We start from the raw sequence: 24,845 nt of genomic DNA, 5'->3' as shown, positions 1-24,845 counted from the left end.
AGTTGATGACGGAGAGAATCTGACCCCCTTACATTTCCACTCCAGCCAGACTCACACTTGAGTCATCCCAATACTTGCGAGGCTTGTGGTTGGACAAGTGAAGGCTGTGCAGGCCAATGACAACTGTAACCATGTACCGTATCCAAGAACCAATTTCTAACACAACTCTCTAATATTTTAAGTAACAATAACTAAAAGCTGCAAGTTAAAAAAGCCAGAATCCTACAAACACTCTCTCCCATCTTTGATAAGAATCAGAGGTACAATGAACCTTTAAGCATAATTCTTTAATGTAGTTTCTTGTGGAGTCTGAGAGGTAAATCACTCAGAACTGTATCTGTATTTCAAGAAAAAAGTTAGACCATACCAAGCTATATTATAGACTTGATTTAAATTACAGAGCACAATTTCATGTACTGATGTAAAATGTTTCTGCATTATAGAAATCTGATTCCTGCTCCAAACTGAACACCATCGCATATCCTGAAAAGAAACAAATAATAAACAATATAAGTGATGTAGAAGGTACTGATGAAATTAAAACCAATTCTATCCCCAAATCCCCAAGGTTTTCAACCTTTGGAAAACCACAGTTCAGATTTTAGCTGACAAAATCTTTTTTAAAAGAGTGCTTTGCCAATCTGTCATCCATATGGAGTATTTACATTTGCAAAATAAAGCCCATAATTTTCCAATTACTATTATTAATTCACATTTCACATGAATGACAAGTAGAAACATAATCCAACTCCTGTACAAAATACAGAGTATCTCACACACTATTCACAGGCAAGAACAGGCCCCCTGAAGCTTTCCTGTTCCGTACTGTACTATTTGCTTGGTGTAGGATATGTTGCTAACAAATTAATTTGTTCTCCCTTTCTCTTTATATAGTTATATTTCTTTTCATTTTTCAAGCAAAGGCATTAAACTCTGTATTTATGCAAGCATTTGTTTTTGGAAGGCTTGAGAAAATCCCATGAGCTGTCTCAGTGACCATTTCCCCTAAAGAACGGAAACCTGCTACACAGCTACTCATCCATTTCAACAGCTAATCTCAAGTTCAACAAACTTTGAAACCTGAGACAGAAAGTCTGAAACAAAGAAATACTGTGAAACCAATACGAACATAGTGAAAGAAGAGCATGAAGTGCTGAAAAATCTCTAAACTGGCATAGAATAAATAAAGTTTAAAGGCAGCAATTCTCTCTGCCAAAACCAGATAGAAGTGCAGTAACCTTTAAAACCAGTTACTATTAAAGAAATCAGTGCAAAAAACCAAACCTGTCGCCAGACTGTACTCCCATGGGGAAACAGTAGTTAAGTTCTAATCTAGCAATGTTTCCAAGTCTGAGCACTATTCCAGCACCGTAAGACCACCGGATATACTCTGCCAGTTTCTGCAGGTGAGCTCTGGGACCATCACCTGAAAGCAAAAGAGCAGGAGAGCAAGAATTAAAGTAGACTGTCAAGCCGGTCAAAGGCTAACTGGATTTCCAGAGCTAGAAGACGGACTGCTTTGAAGCATCCTCGGCGGATTCACAACTCCCATAAATGCTAATCAAGTACCTTGGACTCAAACTACAAACTTCTACAATTCTAGCTGGATTGCTGGTTGATCTTTATTTCTCTCCATAGGTTACCTACTTGCATGAATCTGGAAATGAGTACTAAAGACTTAACTGAAAGTCTTTAGTGGGTCTCAGTTTGAAAATTGGTCTGGTTTTTAATTGTGCATAAAGTGTCTCCCTCCCATATGGATGCCATCTCTCTTCCATCAATCGAGGCAGACATATATCCCTATATCCCCAAATCCATTGAAATGATACTGAAAAATCATACAGTAATACACTGAAATATATCTTGAAAAAAGTTGGGAATGGAAGGGGGGGGGGGGGGAAATCACATCAGCCACCACCACACCCTCATCTACACTCAATGCCACTACTTTTTACTTAGTTCATCCCAGAAAACATTAGAATCCCACTAAAACACCATCTTCCAATCTCTCTTGAGAACAGTGTAAGATAGCAGGTTAATCAATTACCACACTGGTCTGCCAACATCGCCAATTCACAGATACTGTTACCGTCCTAGCTCCCTTTCCTAGAGCCCCCTTTCTCTAGAGTGCTAGAATTTATGTAGAGAACTAAAAATATTACTGGCAATCTGTCAAATATACAAGTTAGTAGCAGCAGCTTTTTGACAGACACCAAAATATATGTAGTAAACAAACTGCTTCTGGCTAAATAGATCCAGAACAGCTCTCCTCTTCTTTTTGCTTTTATATATATACATATAATATACATAGAGAGAGACAGAGAGAAGCAGTTTTATTAGATACAATTCTACTGAATCTTACCATAGTTAAGATTGCAGAGATTTCCAGCATTAAGGAAGAAATGTGTTCGGAAAAGGTCTCCAAACCCTCCCCGGCCTGGCCGGAAAGGAAGAGGGGTGTACAGATGTAAGCCTCCAGCCCAGTAGGCTTCTCCTCCCAGGTAATCACCTATTTAGGTAAAATGTTGGAATAAAAGCACTTACTGTGGAATATATTAAAAGAAGCAGTTGTTAAAGGTACAAGAACACATCCTTAAGTTGTTTTACATTGCACTTCTACCCTTTACAACTCTTAACGCTTGCTTCTAGCTCCCTTCAACCTCACCACTATCAAGTAAAAAAATTAGCACTTACACAAGTCTTTAAACCTTCCAAGCAAATTACCATTTTTCTTCATTCCGTCACCGGAACAGCCTGAGGCGTGCATCTACTTGTTGTTCATCAGAGACTACCTCCTGAACACCTCTGAAATACTTGCCTTAGTTTTAAAACAGGGAAACTGATACAGTTAAGCAACTAGCTTTAGAATATACTGAATACTAAATCCTCTGATAACAGCAAGTCAGAAACAGAGTAAGGAATAGAACTGAGGAAGCTCCTGGCTCTCAAAACACCTTTGCTGATCAGATTACCTTTCCCCTAAGCTACCTGAACATATGCTGTATCAAAGAGAGATTTAGTGTGACTGTTGCTATAACCATCTTTTGGGAACTTTTTCAGCTTGAAGGTTGCTTATTAATTAAAGTCATATATTGGAAGTACACAACTCTGAACATATACTTGGTTTACAAAATTAGCTTATGGCTTAACTAAGAACTACCAGGCTTTTTTCCATTGTGAACTAAGACATAAAGACCGATCAAAGACATAACGCTTCTCAGATTCAAAGTGCAGGACGAGTGCAATTATTTTTAAGCAATATAAAGCCTGAGGACAGAATTTGGTTCTCTGCTACACGTTAATATTTACAGTATTGTCAGAGGAGTGGGATTTAAAAGTTTCAGACCTTCACTCTGGGGTCCAATGCTGTACATACTGAATCCACGCACACTTGTTGGTCCACCAAGGTAAAACCTAGTGAATACAGACAAATTTAATTCAATGCTTCACCTGAAGGACACATTTGAGAATATCTAACCATACTCCTAACATGGCTTTTCAGAGTTACAGGTAACTTTGTAACAGGTTTAGTAAAGTGTATTTAAACAAATAGAAGAAATTATAGCTAAATCCTGATGCATTTGGAAAAAAATTCAAAATAAATGGAAGTATTAAAAATAACAACCAGTCTTCCATCACTTACAAAGACCAAAACCAGAGGTTCCCCAGCACTGAAGAAGAATCAGTATAATGTCTGATTCTGCCTGTTGTTATAATTTTGATAAAAATACTGTAGTTAAGATTTATCACACGTGAAGTTTCACCTGATACTAAGTATCACATGTGACACAGTATTTATTGTAAATAAATTTAAGTCTAAATGGTTTCTGCTAGTGATCTTTAAACACAGGTGTTAGAGGAAAAAATTGCCTAAAAAGCCAACATAGTTACAATATGCTTTAAATCTAAAAACACCTACAGTGTTACCTATGCCTGATACAAAATTTTGCAGATGGTAAATACCATTTTGCAACCACAAAAATTGGCAGGCAGAACTACTACATAGCAAATTTATACTACCCCAGTATGAAAGTCAAAAACAGAAGGCATGGCTTGAGTACTAACGTGCAATTAAACCTAACTAGAAACTTTTTTTTTTCCTCCTCAGAAGCAGAACTACTACTGCTTCCCTCTTCTACTACAGTTTTCCTTATACATTCCCTGGGTTTACTGAAAAAAACTAAGAAACATTTTAAAAACTTGCCTATCAGCTATACTGGATGGCTTGTCTCCAATGGGTACTAGCATTCCACCCCAAAGTGATGCTGAAAAAACCTTTGGAGAGAAAAAGAAGTTGTTTATTAATATGCATTACTTAATTTCCAAAAAAAACCAGTATGATTTCATCATTCGGTAACAGCCAGAGCTCCATTAGTCTGACAGAAGTTACAGATGACCACAGCGCGTGCACGGGTATCACACCATCAGTAATTGTATTTTCAGGAAACTCTTGATCACTGCTGCCCTCTTTCTTTTATGCAGTGCTACATCTTGAAATAGACAATACAGCACATTTGAACCAAGTGCTACTTTCCTTTCACAATAGCTAAATAGAACACTTATCCAGCTCCTATTTTCTTATCAATTTTCACGTCTTGAAATAAGACAACACTGATGACATAAATTACTCCTGGCAATTTTAAACCCATAGGAGGCTAATTCCAGCAAATACCTACCAAAAATGTACAATTATTACCTGTCTGTAAATTCGCCCTTTAATTAAATGAAACCATCTTCTGTAACTCACTATATTGACATCAAATACACATACATCATTACTCCTTATCTACACAGTAATTCTTGGGAGCCAAGCCACTATAATAAATACATTTAACCATTTCCCTGATGCCTGTGTACCAAGTAGAAGTACTGCTGCCAGATGGTGAGATCTATTGTCAATACCTAGGCTAAAGATGTTGGATAATTTCTCTAATTTTACAGCACACTCCTGCTGCCTTCTGCCCTGAGAGTCCCCACATGCCTCCCCTGCCATTATCAGACATGAACTCATCAGGTGGTACATGCCCATCTGGCTATACAACACATGGCACACGCAGAAGCCAGTTGCACGTGAGTCTACACTCAAGAGCAATGGATGACAAACTTATGTACACCACATGATGAGATATGCCTCACTTTCACAATGTAGGCGTATTAGCAGTCATGGTAAAGAGCAAAGTCCTCTTTGGATAGCCATGAAGCCATTAAATTACTTCATAGGAGAATACACTGTCTTTCTCAATGGAAGGTCAGCAAGTAAACATCAGGTGACTAGCAGTGCACTCATCAGGCAAGGCCTTTTCTTCCACCACATGGAAGACGCAAATATAATGGTGTAATAAGAAACAGCTTTAAAATGCCCTTCTGTATTGGCCTCATTGGTCTAACTCAAGGACTTCATTGCACCGAGTCATCTCAGACCAAAAGCATGAGACCAACAAATCCCTACGGCACCAGTTCATTAGTATCTGCACTACAGAAGTAGCTTGCACTTTTTCAGTTGTACTGTTGGCATAGCCTTAATAATAATTATTATAAAATAGTTATATATTACATTATATATAATCATATCATATTGTTATTACAATCACAATATTATGTTGGCATAATTATTCCAGTCTCCTACAATTTCTTAATTATTCCAATACTACTAAAAAAGCTTTCAATATGCAGAGATCTTCTCAACACTTTTTTTGTTTTGTTTTGGGTTTGGTTTTTTTAGTATGTTGGGATGCAAATTTTTTGTAACCTCTGATTTTTAAATCTCCAAAACGGAAGTTGCTGTTTAATTCCATTCAGCTATGAGACAAGAACTTAACGGCACTATCTCCAAGTGATAAAGACTGTCTTTCTAAATAGAGACAGAAATATTTCTACTACATAAATTCTTATTTTACTAAGCAGAAAACCACCTATTTCCACCTAATACTAGCTCTATGATGTCAAAGATGCCTGAAACTGAAGACCTCTGTTCTCATAAGAAGCTGGAGTACATTGAACATGAACCTGGAGTAGAGTTATCCAGTGTCATTTCCTCTGAAGGAAATCTAGTTGGTATACACAAGAACTGCTCTGCCAACAAAACCAAGACTTCTAAGTGATGACAATATAGGAATTTCCTTCAAAACCATGCAGTGACTCCAAACCAGAGTACTAATATAGACACCACACCATAAAACCTGTGATGTGCTCTGCCTACAGGGTGGAAGACTGAGATCTCATATAAACTTCTCACGCTACCATGTGTCTTTCTTATTGGAACTTAACTCATTCATTGTGCACAGATATGAAGTTCAAGTGTTGTAGTGCAAGCTTAGTGTTGTCGTGAAATAAGCCTTCCTGTTCTTGCCCAAAAATTTTACATAGAAGAAATAATTACATGCTATGGTACCAAAATTAGTAGTCATATATTCATAATTTACCATGGCAAAAGAAAACTAAACCAAGATTAGTTAGAACATTCATAACCAAGTGAAAGAGACAGAACAAAGGCTGTAATAAGTTTCTGAAAAATCACTCTTAAGAAAGATCACAAAGAACAAACATCCTTCTGAACATCACTTCTGAAAGGCAAATAGTTCATATAGTTAACTGTCCAACAAGTCATTCTTTCCAAAATGACCACTTCTCAAGTGACTGTGCACAGCAGGAATGTCAGATTGAAAATAAAGAGTATTTCACTTTCAAAAAAACAATTCAAGAGATCTATACTATCCATCTTTCACTTCCACGGTCTTTTTCTAATCCCTGGTGAAAAATCATTTTAAGACATAGATTCAATAACCTCATTTGTTAACTCAGACCAATTACTAAATTATCTTTTAAAAAATTACCGAATCCCAGATAAGCTGCTTATTCAACTGTAATTCAAAATCCTCTTTTAGAAAGCTCACGTCTCCACCTGTATAGCCAGCCAACTCCTGCAAAGACACAAATTTATGAAAGTTGTCACAGATTTTACATGTTTCTTCCCCCTAAAAGTTTATCATGTCTTCATCAGCATAAGCAGTGTTTTCTGTACAAGAGATACAGATACACTAGCATGGAGAGACAACTGAATTTTGGACCAGTGAAAAACAATGCATGACCCTCAGAACAATGAGCTGCAGTTTTCTCCTCCAAATATTCAGCCAAGGTATTGCTTTCTAAGCTGTTTTGTAAATGACAGCAAAATAGAATAGAGCTGGAAAATTCAGCATCCGAAATCAAAACTCTTACTGTATTTACCCAGCCCTGAGAAGATTTCATATGTACTAAAGCAGGGCTGAAGAACCAGACAGTCAGTTGCATTATGCCAGTGCTAGTTGAAAATAAGTGAAGTGACTGAATCAGTGTTAGAGGCAGCATCTAACAAATGGTATGTTAACTAAACCCTGAATTATAACTACCTTTCTCACTCAGAAACAGAACAGTTCACTGCTGCTTACAGGAACACTAGCACTTCTAGTTCCAGTGACATTTCAAAGCAATCTGCTTCTAAAGCATTGCAGAAGTTAATGCTTCTGAAGTATTAATCCATACAGCAGAAAAGCCAACTTTTCTAAAAGCAGAAAGAGTAAAAAACCATCTTCTATGCCAAAATTATACATGTCTATGCCTTTGAGAGTTATTTTTCACCCGGTCTTTCATGTTTAATTATAAGACTTAGAGACTTTGTAAGTCTCAACAGGACCACAGCCTAGTAGTCTTACATTACAGCGTTAGAAAACAGGACTAATACCTACTGTAAAGTGTAGAGTAAATACTGCCAGGGATAATGTATCTCAGCTAATAAATAATTTAATGCTAATGGCAAGATAAAATGGCTGTGCTGTTTGACCAATGGTATACAAATGAAAATTTGCCACCATAAAAAAAGGCTTGATGATTTTAAAAGGCACTGACCATCACGGCCTCTTAGTCAATTTATGATTAATTTCTAACTTCAGATATTTTTAATATGAACATCAAACAGATAAATTAAGACCTACTCAAACACACTTACAGATAAAATCCAATAACAGTATAAATGATTTAATACTACCTGATTAATTTTTAGCAAAGCACCTCTTCTTGGCAAGATTGAAGAGTTCCGGGAATCAATTACCATAGCATGCTGAAAAGAATCAAACAATTATTTTTAGGTTCTCATATCTGTTGAATACCAGAGTGACACTATTATTTTCCTCCAGAAATTGTGCACACAGTGGAAGACAGCCACAGCTCCAGCTAAGGCTAGTGTAGCTCCATGGATTTGGGAACAATGTTTCTACAGACTAACTTAATTCTGACAAATATACATGGGGTGTGTATATATATACACACCTTCTGGCCATCATACACACCAGAAATATAGCAGCAACAATGCCCTGGTGTAAGTCACCAATTTTGCAACAGCAGCCTGCAAGTAGTTTATCTCCTACAATTTGTAAGTTACAAGTTAAACATGACAAGTGACCAAAAACTGGTATAGAAAAGAATATTTAGAAAGGGCACAGCAACTGTAGGATGAGGAAGTTTACTGATCCTGTCTTTTACAGAACAAGACGATTCTGCAAAACGAGACAGCAGATGAGATGGAGGGAGGCCCTGCAGAAAGAACAAGTCAGCTTAAGCAACAGTCAAAATGCAACAGTCAACTATGAAAATATGTGTTCTATTCGGACCTCCTGGATGACTCTGCGTGAATGACCAAACACAGCAAAAGATGTTTGAAGTAAAACACACTACCTACTATGACAAAAAGCCGCTTTGGTGTCATACGTAAGTATTAAATGGCTCAAAATAATGTGTTTAAAAAAATTATCAGGAAAAAGCCTTACAGAGAGAGAAGATTTAAGAGAGTGTCCACTTTCTTCTCGAACAGAAAAGGATGCTGTTCTAGCAAGGCAGCCAAGCTCTCTCCACACGCCCTCCCACTTCAGTGTGTGATTGGTCTTCCAGATTGGAAACTACAAATAAAGAATTGAGTAAGACATGAGAAAATCCTTGCTACAAAATGAAAATGAACATTTCACTGAGAAGTCTTTCTTTCTAAAGTTTATTTATACATGAGTCTTTCATGTCTTTCCAAACTTCTTGCATCAGAGAGAAACCCTTTTTCATTTCAGAGTAATGCTAATTCTGCTCCAGCCAAGAGAGTTTCTCCAAGTAGGTGCACACCACTTAATCTATTCCAAATGAAAAATACCTTGAGTTGGGCTGACACAGTAAGCAACACAACCAGCTGCCTCTCTGAAATGATACTTTAAACATTAAATATTTGGAGAAAAACACATTGGTATTTTTATATGGCCAAAATAAGATTGAATTCTAACAAAAAGACTAAGGTGTATTACCTCCATCATTTTAAAATTGTTGACCTCTCTCAAGTAATGACAAGTTAGCCTTTTGCACTGTGTTTCAATCATAAAAAAGTAAACCAAATATTTGCAAAAGCCACCTGTGACCTGAACTAAATGTTAATGAAGCATGTGTTCCACGAACACTCGTGCTGCACTTACATTAAATTCTGTTGATATTCCTCTATCAGTTTCACGAAGAGAGCTCCAAGGGAACTGTCCAGTTACTTTATACAGGTTAACTGAAAAACTGAAACGCAACACTAGTCGTAGGTTTGAAAGTGAAACCATTTAAGTAGGTGGAGTTTTACATTATCACAAAAACTTAAGAAACCAGCTCTGCTACATTATTAACAGACCCTCAGAAAGGAATAAATTTAATTATTACTCAATGAAAGATCTTATTAAATGTTTTATATTCCTTCACTAAAAAAAAATAAGTACTTAAAAACACATCCCCTACTTTCTTTCAAATTTCCCAGGCTGTGGTTTGAAGAATGACAGGCCATATGAAGTTTCTTTTGTCCCATAAGAGAACTGGAAGGTAACCTTTTCTGCACGTCCAAAGAGATTTGGAAATTTGAGCCCAAGTACCTATGGAAAATAAAAACACGCCACAATATTTCACATGGTTTGCTGTCATGCGTCTTAATCGTATGCTGAGGACAAGCATATCTACCACGAGAATGAGAAATTAAGGCATTTAAAGTAGTTGTAACTGAATGTGTTTTTCTTTTAAGTTAGGTTTCTCTTTGCACTGGCAGCAAAAGCCATCACAATAGCACAAGTTACAGTTAATCATCCAATTTTTATTGCTGTCCAGTAGCTGCAGACTTAATCTCCATTCTCACTGTGCTATCAGTACTGCTATTATTTCAAGCAAAATCTCCCAGCCACTCTCAAAGTCCAGGAGAATAAGCCTTTGGCATAATAACCAGCTGCCCTACAACTGCAGACTTTCCACCTGATCATCAGGAAAGCTACTTGTCAGGCAGAGTTCATCAGAACCACAGCAATAAGCCAATCAAAAAATTATCAATACAGAGTCACTCCCCTGTATTTTTGTTTTGAGTAATGAGATGCTTGTGCAATCAGTCCTGTCGGCAGTACAACATACCATTACAATTTTACAGGAACTACTTACACCCCTTTGCCTGCTCTGACATAAATTCCTTGTATCCTTTGCCAGCTCGTGGCCCTTTGGCAGAAAGGGTGGAGCAGATTTCCTCCAAGAACAGACACCTCCAGGACTGTTCTATTGTTGTGTGTTCTGTTCTGAAAGAATGCAAAAAAGCTACCAAATCCTGATTGCCTTTGTCTAACAGCTATTTGGTCACCTGACCTTTGTGATGATGGCTACTATGCAATTATTCAAATAACCAGAAACCAGTAATCCAAAGGGCTATTAATATGAAATATGAGTTCTATAAGCTTCAGATTAATCTAAGGGATTAGAATAAACATCAAATCTATTTAACTCTTAAGGAAATGTAATCTCTGCTGCCAATATGAGCCACACTTTTGTATCAAACATTTTACTTCTGTTAACAAATTAAAATCAAATAGAGGGGGAAGGTGAGTACAAAAAGAGAAACTACAGTAGCTTTCAGACTGTTTTCAAATGCAGTAGAACCAACAGTTGGATTCCCCACTGGTTTCATTCAGGCCACGACACCCTGGGCATTACTCTCAGCAGCAGTTCCTGTTCTCACTGAGTTCCTATTCTCCCTGCACTTGCAAAACACCATCACCTGAGTCATGCAGTATCTTATCCAGGTTAAAAATACCACTAAGAAGAACAGGATGAGACCCTTGATCTGGCTTATCTACAAGCCCCAGGCACAGCTGCACTGTGCACACAAGAAGGCAGAATGGGTGCAGGATTGAGCACCTGAAAGCATCATCTACCTACACCAGCACTTTTCTTAAAAGGACATTAACAGAAAAACAGTGTGGCTATTACTTTTTCTGTCAGTTGCTAAATATTTTTCACACAGTGTCTTAATCTGATGCATCCTTAATTGAATCAAATGGAAACAAGTTCCACAGTTTGTGTAGTTGTGGAATAACTTTCATTTTGCAGCCCAGAAAAACTGGTACTGGGCTAAAATAGTGAAAACCAAGAACAATTTCTATGTCAAATATTAATCGTTTTGACTGAAAAGAAAAACCCTTTCAATACATCTCACAGAAACTAAATACCAAACTCCTTGCTAATCTCTCCAGTAGATAAAGCATCTTAAATATTATCAAGAAATAATTTAAGTAATTTTAAGAGTTAAAAAATTAACATACTAAGTTGGAAGCTACAGCATTCTTCTTTAGCTCAAAACAGGCTTTTGCTGAATGAAAGCCTGACTAATACAAAGACTCTTTAGAGACAAAGGTCTGATAAAGCTGGATCAAGACAATAATTTGGCTTGGATCAAATCCTCACTTATTTACTCACCAAATTCCTTGCTAGGTTTGAAACATGAAAGTAAGAGGAATATCAAAAGGAATTAATAATTATTTTAAATAATCCATACCATACTGCCTTCATTGTTGCCAACCATGGTATTATAGCTTCCAGTTAGTCTTCTCAATTCTGTTACCTCAAAGGTTACATCTAAACCATTTGGAAGGGCATCATCCCCTACACAAACAAATGTACGTATGTTATCTCTGAAGACCTATTTATAAAATGCAGGCAGAAGATGACTTGATTTATTTGAAAACTGGTTGAATTAAATGGTAATAAAAGTCTACATTACAAAAAATGGCTTGAGAAAAAGATGTCGTTTGGATATGCGTGCAGAATTTGGTTCAACCGTAGCATGACTGGCTTTAATCATCATGTTAGTTTAATTATGAAACAGTAGCATTTGATTGTTAGCTATCCACTAGAAACAAAGAGGTACACAAATTCTTACATTAGAATAAACAGAAATGAAAGTAGTCCAGATATGGCAAGAAGAACGCCATCACTGGGGCAGAGGTCCCAGCACTCTGTGCTTAAGTGCTGAACAACAGAAACTGCCCAGTTCCCTCAGGGTTCTGGCTTCAGCAGTTGTTACAAAACACAGCTGTCAGGGGTACTGAATTCTGCCTGAAGCAAGTGGGACAGCATCCCATCGCCAGCACTCTGTGGGACTGCACTGCATTTCCTTCTCAATAACATAACTTTCCTCTGCTGAAGAAAACAGCAATGAGTTTGAAGAAAGCAATCACAGGCCCAGAAATGCCAACTGAGCCTTAATGTGAAACCTGCAGACATTCAGCTGCCCCATTTGTACTATAAGCCAACTTTTAATCACAAGCACTGATATAATTACTAATATTTCCTTAAGCACCAAGGATGTGCTGATAAAATGTCACTTATGTGATGTGTAATAATACATGAAGTAGAAGACATTTTCAAGCTATTCCTCAAGTGCTCCTCTGAAACTCTGGATTAAGGGTTATGCACTGTAATTATTTTAGTGCTGGAATTCACTTATTTTTGCATGTATACAAGTAATATCTATATACACATATATAGACACATGCAAATGCATCTTTTTCAAAAGGATAACAGATGTAGACATTGCTACATCTGTATGTATAGCACCCCTACACACACATCTAAAATAAATAAAGGTATATGAGAGAGTAAGGTATATACACAAAAAATATCCAGCCTGTTACACAGGAAAATATACATTATAGGTATGCATGTGTCTATGTGCGTATGAGGAAAAAGGTGAGGATTAATAAGGCAACACATACCTTGACAGGTATCAATCAGAACCTCCACCTGTCTGAAGATTCCGAGACGAAGCAACTTTTCACGAGCTTCATGCGATTTTCTCATCACCTATAGGACAAGATAAGTAGCTTGGTCTTTCAGGTTATCAAAAAATAACTATAATAAAATAGTTAAAATGCAGCTAAGACATACAATATTCACAGATTTTGGATACGAAGACGTATATGTGCCTTCAAAACAGGTCACAACCGCTTTATCAATTGAATCTGTAAAGAAATAAATTAAACCCAAAGCACGCGGCTCAATTCGTACCTTCTGTTAGTTTGTATCCTAATCGTTGTAACACTTAAACCTATTATTTAAATAGGCTTCAGCACTTAAAATTTACACACCTATTTACAGGGCCCATGCTTTTCGCAAAAAACCAAACACCCTCATCTGTTTAAGTTTGGACCAATTTATAGGTCTAATTGCCCGCCTGAAAGTGCAAGGACATACAGCCTAACTCACACTTCAATCCATTGTGGAGACTGGCATCAGTTATCTGTGCTGAGATCCAATAATTCATCTCAAGCAAATTAACTGAAAGTGTCACCTACACAGCAATTCTCAAATGGGAAGAGTGAAGGTGAAAAAATATTCAAGAGTATTGTTTGCCATCTCACAACATCTTTGAGCTGAAAACATCAGAAAACACTATATCTGCCAGTATTTCATATTTAAGTTTGGCTTCCATATAGCAAGATCAGAATCATCCCAAAACCTGACAAAGTTGCCCCATGTCTGAAGGGAGTCGCCCAAAGAAGGAAAAAGATAAAATCGTAACCTGAATTTTTAAACAGTAGGTCTAATATTCACTACAGTACTTACATCAATGAGATTTTTAGCCTTGAAAACATCAGAGATTTCATACATGATGATATCGTCTTTGGTCCTTCCAAGTCCATCGAAGTGCACGTGCTGAACCACCACCTAAACAGAACAGATACCAGATTTACATCTAATAATGAGCATCAAAATCACCAATGCAGAAAAAAATAATGTTGTCCGAGTGCAAAACCCTGAAGATTCCTAGGCTAATTACTGCCAATCTACATTATCAGAAATCAATGCTATCTACAATTCTGGAAAGTTGTTCCCTTAACACAAAAAAATAAAGAAAAAAGAACTCTAATACCAAAGCTAATACTGGTTGTAGCAGAAGAGACAGTAACAGACCATAGCTGCAGGGGACTTAGTCGTAGAGTGTTGTATGGACAACTGCAGTCACTGCAGAAGTCACACCAAGATATTAAGACACGTACAACAAAACACCCAGGTAGTCATAGTTAGCTAGTTCTTGTTTCAGCTACACATAAGCAAAGAGTTAAAGAAAAAACAACCAAACATACAAGCCAAAAACACTTTAACTATTAAAATTATTGCACTACCACTGGAGCACTATAGTTTAAAATGCATATTAAGATCACTAGAATCACAGAATGGTAGGGGTTGGAAGGGACCTCTGGAGATCAACATGTCCAACCCCCCTGCTTGAGCAGGGACACCCAGAGCAGGAGGCACAGGAACACATCCAGGCGGGTTTTGAATGTCTCCAGGGAAGAAGACTCCACAAACTCTCTGGACAGCCTGTTCCACTGCTCCATCACCCTCACAGTAAAGAAGTTTTTTCTCATAGTTAAGTGGAACTTCCTGTGTTCCAACTTGTGCCCATGGCCCCTTGTCCTGCCATTGGGCACCACTAAAAAGAGTCCAGTCTGATTGTCCTGACACCCTCCCTTCAGATATTTATAAGCATTGATAAGATCCCCCTTCAGTCTTCCCTTCTCCAGGCTGAACAAACCCAGGTCTCTCAGCCTTTCTCTCATAAGGGAGATGATCCAGTCCCCTGATCATCTTGGTAGCTCTCCTCTGGACTTGCTTGAGCAGTTTCCTGCCCTTCTTGAACTGGGGGGCCCAAAACTGGACACAGTACTCCAAATGTGGTCTCACGGGGGCAGAGTAGAGGAGGAGGATAACCTCCCTCAACCTGCTGGCCACACTCCTTTTAAGGCAGCCCAGAATATTCTTGGCCTTCTTGGCCACAAGGGCGCATTGCTGGCTCATGGTCAGCTTGTTGTTCACCAGCACTCCCAGGTCCTTCTCAACAGAGCCGCGTTCCAGTAGTTCAGCCCCCAGCCTGTACTGGTGCATGGGGTTGTTCCTCCCCAGGTGCAAGACTTTGCACTTGCTTTTGTTGCCTTTCATCAAGTTCCCCTCGGCCCAGCTCTCCAGCCTGTCCAGGTTTTAAATAAAAACCTAAACGGTTTTTATCTTCTTAAAATTGTTCTTCTTGTTATATCATCATCTAAGGTAATTTTATCTTAAAAATAACGACACAGTCCAGGTTAGCTGGTATAAATGGACTACAACGGTTACATTTCCCTTACTTTTCCAACCTTTTCAGTGTATTATAATTTTAGGGGTAAGTGTCAAAAAAAGAAACTCTGCAAAAGCTTTATGTATTCAGATATAATAAAATAGCAGAATAAGAGCAACCTAGCATTACTGCAAACTGCTTAAAACACACCTATCAGATTATATAACACAATGAACCAGATAAAAACCAAGTGTTATTGCCAAGCTTCCAGTGAGAATGACTCTGGCACAAGGTAAAGGAAAATTTTAATAAATACTAAGGTAATGCATAATAACTCACCCCTCTAGCATGGCTAAACATATTATTGGCCAAGACAGACATGCTGTTACATGTGCAATATTAAAAAATAAAAAAAATTACCATCCTCTGCTAAACTTACTGTTTCTCTTAGCAGCATAACTCACGTGGTGGCACTTTACCCTAACCTGGCTAATACTGCATTCTAGCAGCTTAAGGACAGTTGCTGGGTTTGCTCCTAAGCAGTGCTGCAGAAGCAGTAACCTCTTAGGAGAGAGAGGAGACAGTAGCACCTGGAAACAGGTCTGTTAGCTCAAAGCTGAATTTTAATAACTACTCCTGTGGTAGGGGAAAACAAAAAGAGAACAGGAACTAGACAACATCAGATTAAATTCACAGCACTCAATCTAATTCTTTCAAATCTCCAACCATAGTTTAGAAAGTTCCCTTAGAAAAAACCAAGCAAGCAAGGGTGCCAAGACATATCTCTTAAGAAAAAAAAAACAAAACCAACAGGATGTTGTTCAGGTACGTACATCTTTGTTTTCAAGAATTTCCTGCTTGGCCTCAGGTTCAACTTCAACCAGTTCAGCTTCCTCTCCCAAGGCGCCAAAGTCTGGCCCACCCATTGGAAGTGGCTCCAAACTCTGAAAGCATAAAAGAAAACTGCATTTAATATGGTACACAGATTTGTGATTTATGCCTTTTGCAATGGAAAAAACCTATGGTTCTTGACACCATGCTCATCAGATCCTAAGGGAAAGAAAGCAAAAGAGAAGAACTAAACTAAGGGGAATTACCAGCACACTTGTTACCTACCTGCTTGCTGAAATTTTGAATGAGAGCTGAACAGCTTCCACGTTGAATGATTTCTCAAAAATACTTTGCATTCTTCCAAAAATAACCTTATCTTTAAAGCATGCTTCCTGTGTTAAAGATTATTTTTACTTTCTTAAAATAAAAAGAATCTAAAAAAATCAGGGAGTCACTACTTAGTTTGGGTTTTCAGGAAGGAGACAAGAGTTAATGTTGAACAATGACAATAAAAGGTGTTTTCAGCACGTTACTTTGCATATGTTAATATGTTTTTATATTTTAATATTTCTTTTAAAAGTATCCTTCCAAGTAATGCTCAAGAACCTCAGGCCCTATCCACCACAGCTGAACATTTTAATGAAAATGGTTTCCAGCACAGCATGGCTTTATTTACTATACCTGAAAGAGTCCTAAATTAAGACATGTCAGAATATAACAGATTCAAGCAACAGCAATAGGTTACCTGCAAAAGCAGAGGTCATGACTGGATAACTCAGTAAATCTACTTTTAGTCTTAAGTCACTAATACAGTACTTGCTGCATTATTTAAGGACAGCTGTTCTGCTGGAATAGCATATTGCTGTTATATACCAGATTCAAGTTAAATAAACACAGAATCCTCTCTCACTCCCAATAGCTTTCAGGCAAACACGAAACATTCTGCATCCACACAATGCTGTATATCGGTTTGTACTACAGATGGCTATAAAACCAAGAATATGAGGTAAAAAATTGAAACAGAAATTAGTCATAGTAATTAGATACTCTAGGGCCTTAAGAGCCCCCTACAGTAATATAGCTCTCAGTCTAATTAAACACTATGTAAAAACTTGCTGGTTTTCAAGAGTCTCACAGGAAAGAGGTATTCCATCTGAGACTTTGAGGAATCATCCAGACCATTCTTAGCCCCCAAACAGGTCAGTCACTCGTTAATTACACCTGAGTTACCTACATCTATTTTAAATACCCCTATGCAGGGGTGTATAACCTAAGAAATGCTTCTCTAAAGAAGCCTTGAGGCATGGAGAATTCAGTGCCTTCCTAAGGTATTTCAGAGCCTACATATCCTTATTCTTTGAAATTCTCTTATGATGTTTAAGACACAGTTTTGCTGTTGCCACTATAACCACTGTTTTTTTTGTCCTAGCACAGCAAACACTTAAATCTTTACCTTCCTTCTTTAAGCAATGCTGTACGAATTTGGAGATTTTTATGCTTGTTCACGAGGATCTTCAAGCACTTCAGTCATGCGAGACGCAACAGATCTCTTTAAGCAACACTACTCTTCACTGAGAACGTGCAAACCTACAACCTCCACATATCACCGTGACAGCTGCAGCGGTGGAGAAGTTCCTCTTTGCTTCATAATTTGGGTATTATTTTATCATTTATATCCCCCCTACCCCGGGAAGGTCAACCCCAACCGCCTCCAGGGAAGAAGGAAAGACCCGGGAAGGGGAAAGTGCCTCCGGGCACCGGCTGTCGCCGGCGGCACTTGGCACGGAGCCCCGGGGTGCCGCCGGCCGGGCCTAGGCGGAGCCCCTCAGTTAACGCGGCGCCATCCTGATCCCGGTCCCGGCGGAGGAGCGCGGCCGGCGCTCGCCGCCCCCCTGGGCCTGGCCCGAAGGTCGCCGCTTCGAGCGACCTTCGTCCAGGCCCGGAGCGGCGCCGAACGTTGGCCGCAGCCGCTAACCCACCCTCCGACGTGTACCTCCCCGCGGCGCTTACCCGTGCGTGCACCGTGCCCATGGCGGCAGGGGGCGGCGGCGGCGGCCGGGGTCAGCGGGGCCGTGAGGGATGGGGCCGCAGGCGCTCAAGGCCGCGGTACGGGGGCGGCCATGACAGGCAGCCCCGCCCCAGCTCCCATTGGTCGGAGGAGCGGGAAGAGGCGGATGCTTCCTCCCGCCAGAAGCGCGTGCGCAGCCCAGAACAAGGACTTCTAAGAATTTGCAGCTTTAAAAAAAATAGTCGTTTTCACTTGTATCCCGTTAGCAGCAGGGTTCTGTTGCCGGTTGGAGGGGTGTGATCAAAACTAAAGGCCTCCCATCCAAGTTTGACAGGCAACAAGAAATCTTTTCACAACAAGCTCACTGGAGCCTGTGAAATCAGAGTGGTCGCCTCAGACTGACAAAAAAAATGTTTTAAATTACTTAAAACGGCTCTTAAGTACTGGCACCTGTACTGTGCTACAACACTGAGTTGTAACTAAGAAGGGAGGTAAAGGTTTTCTTCCTCCAGACCCAAGTAACAACTTCCTCTAGTTTTGATTTTTTTCTGTTTAAGTAATGGGAAGTTATTTGTAAATTAATGGATTGCAGAGAGTGTAGGTTTTAAGTTAAGGTGTCTTTCAGGTCCTGCTGGAGCATGAACAAGCATTTCTCAGACTTCAGTAGTAAGCTAAGTTGCTACTCTTAAAAAAGGTGCCTTGCAACCATTAAATCTTTTAAATGTTCAATGAAATAAACCTATGCTGATGTAACTTACACTAGGTGAATTACACACTCAAAGCATAGAAAACATGTAACAGAAGAGATTGTCTTTTTATTTTAGAAAAAGGAGACAGAATCAAAGGTGTATACAACAGAAGTAGTGGTTAAGGTTGATTTTAAATGTAGTTAATAGAACTACTCCAGTACACAGAGAGGAAGTAAAACTTGGCATTCCTGCTTAAATTCTAACACATACTGGTAAAACTAATGTTTCGCAGAACATTATAAAATTATAGAAAGTCTGAAGTTATAAATAAAGACAATATAAAACAGAACTTATCTTTTAATTGTAATTAGAGTAACTTTTCCAAATTTTCTTGCAAATTTCAAGACATATACACAGAAGAAATGAACAAAAGAATTGAAGTAAAATAGCACCAGTCTTCTGTAGTACAGAAATGGGTAGCTTAATGCTTTATCCGCTGTCCCCACCATTCTAAAATCAATTTTAATGTTCTAAAATTCAGCACTTCAAGCTTAAGGAAATCACAGCTGAGAAACTGCTTAAAGGCTGGTCCAATTCAGAAATGCTACATTTTGCTATTGGACATGCTTCTGGATACCAAAGTTCGCGCTCCAAAGTTCCCTCTCCCAAGCATCACAGTCGAATCGCAGCTCTCCTTTACAAGATACTCTCAGTAAGCATCTACAGTCTCTTCCCTGGGCTGCACCCAAGCTGCACAGAATTCACCTTCTTGAATGAGCAGCTTTCAAATGTCACACACCTGCCTCCAAACACATGCGCAAACTCAACTTTAAAGCCAATGTTGTTTCCTTCTACTCTAAAAAAATTGCACAAGACATGACAACAAGACATCAAAAGAGTACTTTATAGTTATTTACTTCTCCTGATGTATTCATATGCTAACATGTTGTCTTTATTAAAATTATGCAGAACCGGAAAGTGTTTAAAATGCTCATCGCTCAATACAGATATGATTTGGCTGACTTTCAATATGTTATTTGAGACACTTGCACAGCTCCCTGCATATTGATATTCCAATTAAGTCTTACATATTTGCTTCTTCTAACAATCAGTCTTGGAAATCTTCCTTTGGGTTACAATACCTCACTGAGACAAGAGGGACCCCCCTTTTTTCTTCCCTCCTTTATCAAGAGGGAAGTGAAGTAAAATCTCTCAATTTGGGGGGGAACTCAGAATGATACAGCAGCAATTAGAGAGAAGACCTAAAAATCATTTCCCACATGCTATATGTTGATTTTTTTGTTAACAGCTTCTGTAAAGTTTAACACCTTCTCAGATTACTGTTGCTGTCTACTAATCACAGTAACTGTTTTACCTACTTTTCAATACTTAGTCAAGTATTAATCCCTTACTAAGCACAAATAAAGTCCTCTGATATCACTGATATCCTCTGATATCACTATATACCTGTGTATACTTCAGGGGAATGTGTCCCATTTCTTATGTCTTTCCCGTGAAGTAGTTGAAAAGGGAAAGAGCCATAAAAGAGAAGTAATATGAACTGTGGAATACACACAACAAGCTAGAATACTACTGTTCCTATGGTATCTTGTGCAGACAACTTTTCCATAAACGCAACAGTATGTTTAAACATAAGGCAAATGGACACTGGAAGCCACTAAAATGCTCATTTGTATATTTCGCTTTCAGAAGTAGAAGTCCAATTTCAATTTCAGTGCTATAAAAGTAATCCTAACATATAATATTGTTAAGAATTGTTTTTCAAAGGCTTTTGTTATCAATGCTTGTTCGTCTAACAAATGTTTAGAGAATTTATATTATTATGCTGAAAGTAGATTTTTAAAAAATTTGCTTCCAGAGAGACACTGTTTACTACAAGTCTTACTACAGTTGATTGAGCTGGTGCTTCGACAGAATTGTAGTCTGTCACTTAGTATAGCAGCTGCTGTTTTTTATATCCTTAAAACAGCAGAATTCCCAAGGCAGATTTGTCAGGAAGCTATAAATCATTTTCCAAGACTTGCTGGCAATAAACAAAGTGATCTTTAGTCCTTTAGGATTTAAATTTCTCTGCCAAATTGGAAATTTGGAAACTGTGGAAACTACTTCAAAATTAATACTCTGGAGCAGTTTGGAAACTTGTCTCTGAGGAAGAGTCGAAATCTATTTCCAACCCAGACTCATCAGAATTCCGGAGAAAATGAGGATAGGAGTTTAAGTCTGAATGGTCCTGCACATTAGCAGAAGCATTTTTCATAGCTGAGTGCATGAAGCATGAAGATTCCCAGAGCCAGGTTTCAAGATCTGCAGAAGAGTGAGGCATTTTAAAGTGGCAGTATGAAGAATGAAATTCCATAGTAGATGGGACAGTTTGACATTTTCTTAGTGATGCATAATTGTCTTTCCTGTTTTAAAAGAAAAAAATAAGAGAGAAAAAGATTATTAGTGTTTCAGTGATGTTTCTATTACTGTTCAGATGGCTGATGGGGTATCTTCATATAAGGCAGAACACTAGAGGAAAATAATTAATTCTGAATGCATTTAGTCAGTTAGGATATGGACAACAAGAGAAGTCCTGTGACTGGTAAATCAGCAAATATTCCAAGTGGGTAGCTGGGGGGAGACCAGGACTTCTTAAGAGGTAATGTTCAAACTGGTTCTACCCTTCCGAGACATTAAAAAGAATAGTCTCAACATTTACAAGTTGAGTAGCAAATATAGTAGTCCAACTTCCCAAATGCCATCTCTGCATTCCACTTTACAACCAGCTAATTATCACCAACCTGAACAGCTGGAGCAGAACTTTCCTACCCTCTAAACCAGCACCCAAATCACCAGGTTAGACTCTTCCAATTTGAGAAACAGGAAACTGAAGTTGTCACCAAGAATATCTGGGTTTTTTTCTTCAAAGTTCTCTCTCCTCTCTTGCAGTGCTTTTGGGAAAAAAGCCAAAACAACCCGCAACACCCCCCCAACTTGCCATACACACACTTCAACACCTGTTTCCATACCTGAAGTTTAGGTGCACTAGAAGACACCATCTACCAGGTTAAGTTTCCTTAAAGAATTTTCAAACTGTAAACAGCGCATATTTCATGAGATTTAAGTTTGATTCCAAAATAGAAGCTAGATCTGATGATATAAGGGGAAGACTGTAAAAGGTGGAAGGCATTATTTTCTGCAAAAACAAAGTTCTTGGTGGATGCTGAAACAGAGTACAAGCCCACAAAGAATCACCTGTAGAATACAATGCAGGATTCTACACACAGAACCTTGGGACCTACCTACCTGAAGAGGGAATCCACTTAAAGGAAGGCTTCAGAAAACTTAGAAGTTTGACAGTGTAAACAGTTCAGTGGGAGCCCGAAGATACCATAAAAGCATACAGCAAAAACCTCATGACCACTATGTTCTCATTTATGGCCAAGAGCTTCTCTTTCCACAACAAGGGAAACAATGTTTCTGGTTAATCATGACTCAATGACCAAATAACCCCTCTGAGAATTCAGATCTGAGACAGTCTGATGATACTGTACCTTCTAAATGCCCATTTCAGATGAAAAATCTCACAATTGGTAAGACTGGAATATAAGCAACATCAAAAAGCTGCTAAATAAGGGTAAAAGCAGGAAGATGACGATACCCAGATTTGTTGTGGAAAGGAGTCAGAAATATCATTAAAAAAAGAAGGGAAAAAGGAGCTGGGTTACACGTGGTATCAAATAACTGAAGAGACGACAGTAGGGTTATAGAAAATATATACCAAGAACCACATTTCTGCTCAGAGACATGGCCTCAAAAGCCAAGTACGCCAAGTACTGTTATACAAGAAAAGGCTTTAACTGATTCCAGAAAGGGAGAAAAAAGGCCATTTGTATACAGTAATTAAATGCTTCTGAATTCTGGATAAGACTGAATACTGTAAAAGGCAAAAATATTGTTACAACCTAATATTAAAGCCACCGTTAATACTTCCAAAGGGGGAAGGAAACCCAAGCTTCAACCTCATTGTCTTCCTTCCATTAAACCAGAACCTTTAACAGCAAGTGACTATTCTGTACTTCTAAGGGATGGAGCGTATGCATCAGATCCTTCATGATGCCAATCCAGAACCTGGCAAAGCTTCTTGTAAGGAAGTAGGATCAAGCATTTCTTCTCAGACATATCAAACCTGCATTTCCAATGAGCCAGTGTATAGCACTGCCAGAGCAAAAAAGAGCACCTTTGATCTTCCTCCTTATCTAACTTTATTACTAAAAACAGGAAGACAAAAGCTCAAGAACTCTTGGCTCACATAAAAGGGTTGTTTTTTTTTTATTTAAAAATGTGCTGTATATAGAACATGGCAATGCTTTAATTGAAATAACTGCTGCAGTTAGGAGTCTCCAGTACTACAGCTATCTCTTGGAAGCTTTTATGAAGCATTTAAGAATTCTCTTCACTCATAATAGCTTTTCGGGCTAATTTCTCTCCCCATTCTTCTACCTCCTACTCAGCATCTCCAGGAGTTGAGACAATCATCAGAAAAATTACAGTAAAATAGGTATGACCTACTCTGCTGAAGTCTGGATTTATGCTTTTTCAGACCAGATCTTAGGACACTTCATATTTATAAGCATTTGGACCTTAGAAAGAGACTATGTTTCTCTACTTATAGCACTACTCTGACATAGCTGTACAAGTCTGTTTCAGCAGGAGTATCTAAGCTGAATACTGGTCACATTCACTGTGTGAAAGTATGCAGAGCTTCTTGGGCAAATACTACCCTCCCTAGCAAAAAGAGAAACAGTAATGGTATTCTTAGATTCATACTAAGGTGGGTTGTCACCGATTCCTCCATACACATAGTGCTAAAAAGTTTAACAAGTAAAACACCTGAAAGGCTAGATCTCACACCAACTTGGTAGGAGAAGCATAACAAACCTGGTTACAACCAGGTTAGAGTAGAGGTTTCTCTTCCACAGGAAACAGAGGTTCCTGAAAATTTTCCATATGTTTCTTATTTTAACTCTTCCCAACTATCTTACAGTAAGTCCTTCATATTCATCTACTCTTTAACTCTTACCTTTCCTGTCCAGACTCCTAACAATCCTCTTTCTCCCAATGTTTTCCAGTTCCTACCTACTACATCTGATTTAGAACATCTTGAGCAGCCTTTTTCTCCTCTTTTCTTCCTGATTGCTCCAGCTACTGTGGAGCAGAGACGAAACAAGGTCTCTGTTCTCAGTCCAATGCCTGCTCCATAACCCACCCATCTCCCCAAAAAGCATAAACCTACCAACAGGCAACCCCTCTTCATCTACAATATGTAGCCATTCTTGATCAGTTATAAACAAGAAGCACCAGAAAATATACGTAAGAAACAAGGATTAGAAGCAATGAGAAGGGTTTTGTGTTACCTTTGAGAAAATTATTAAATCCTGTTTTAAGAAAAACGTTTTTGTACATGAAGCTCTGATAAAGAGAGAGAATTTCTAAAAATGCATCATTTGCACGCAGCAGCACTCCACTTTACCTGGATGTACACAACAGCTTGCTTTTAGCCTGGGAATAAACTGTAGCAGCAATCCGACAAAGCTGTTCTTGCATCCATCGGACATCAGCAGGCATGTCGGGAAACCAGTTTACTAATCTACAATTAAAACAAAAATACAACTGTTTTGTAAGCAGTAAATCTAATCATTGTTCTATGTTTACATAACACATCCAACACCCAACAAAATAACTCAGCCTTCATTCTCCCCAAGTTAACTCCCCCACCAAGGCCTCCAGTTCTTCCCAACCTCCCTGAATTCCCATCTAGCCCACTTGTCTCTTTTCTACAAGCTAAGAAAAAGGGCAGCACAGACCACTGCATCTCTGAACTATGCTGAGTGGTTGACCAGTATGT

The 24,845-nt window shown here is 38.6% G+C and overlaps 2 protein-coding genes across 4 annotated transcripts in view; both read right to left on the bottom strand.

Moving 5' to 3' along the window:
* Positions 1-266: 266 nt before the first annotated feature.
* Positions 267-18,397, bottom strand: SAMM50 (SAMM50 sorting and assembly machinery component). Of its 2 annotated transcripts, none has more exons than XM_064461019.1 (15): positions 18,248-18,397; positions 16,240-16,350; positions 13,918-14,019; positions 13,068-13,155; positions 11,849-11,955; positions 9,784-9,914; positions 9,483-9,570; positions 8,802-8,930; positions 8,024-8,095; positions 6,834-6,920; positions 4,205-4,275; positions 3,347-3,414; positions 2,363-2,509; positions 1,285-1,426; positions 267-483 (listed from the first exon to the last, which is right to left on the bottom strand). In XM_064461019.1, the coding sequence occupies exons 1-15, from the start codon at positions 18,266-18,268 to the stop codon at positions 438-440; spliced, it is 1,410 nt and encodes a 469-aa protein (XP_064317089.1). In that variant the 5' UTR covers positions 18,269-18,397; the 3' UTR covers positions 267-437. The 2 variants fall into 2 exon arrangements, with proteins under 2 accessions (XP_064317089.1, XP_064317096.1); XM_064461026.1 differs by lacking the exon at positions 18,248-18,397 and adding an exon at positions 17,691-18,213.
* Positions 18,398-19,040: 643 nt separating this feature from the next.
* The window catches only part of LOC104047097 (1-acylglycerol-3-phosphate O-acyltransferase Pnpla3), a 59,124-nt gene continuing 53,319 nt past the window's right edge, over positions 19,041-24,845 (bottom strand). For both annotated transcript variants that reach the window (XM_064461006.1, XM_064460996.1), the window contains exons 8-9: positions 24,471-24,587; positions 19,041-21,360 (exon numbers count right to left, since the gene is read on the bottom strand). In XM_064461006.1, coding sequence (XP_064317076.1) covers positions 21,069-21,360; positions 24,471-24,587 — 409 coding nt within the window. In that variant the 3' untranslated portion in view covers positions 19,041-21,068. The remainder of the gene's footprint in view (positions 21,361-24,470; positions 24,588-24,845) is intronic.

This window comes from Phalacrocorax carbo, chromosome 1, assembly GCF_963921805.1.
Source record: "Phalacrocorax carbo chromosome 1, bPhaCar2.1, whole genome shotgun sequence".
NCBI lineage: Eukaryota > Metazoa > Chordata > Aves > Suliformes > Phalacrocoracidae > Phalacrocorax > Phalacrocorax carbo.
Note: the sequence above shows the minus strand (reverse complement) of the source record. Positions and strands in the feature narration are given on the sequence as shown.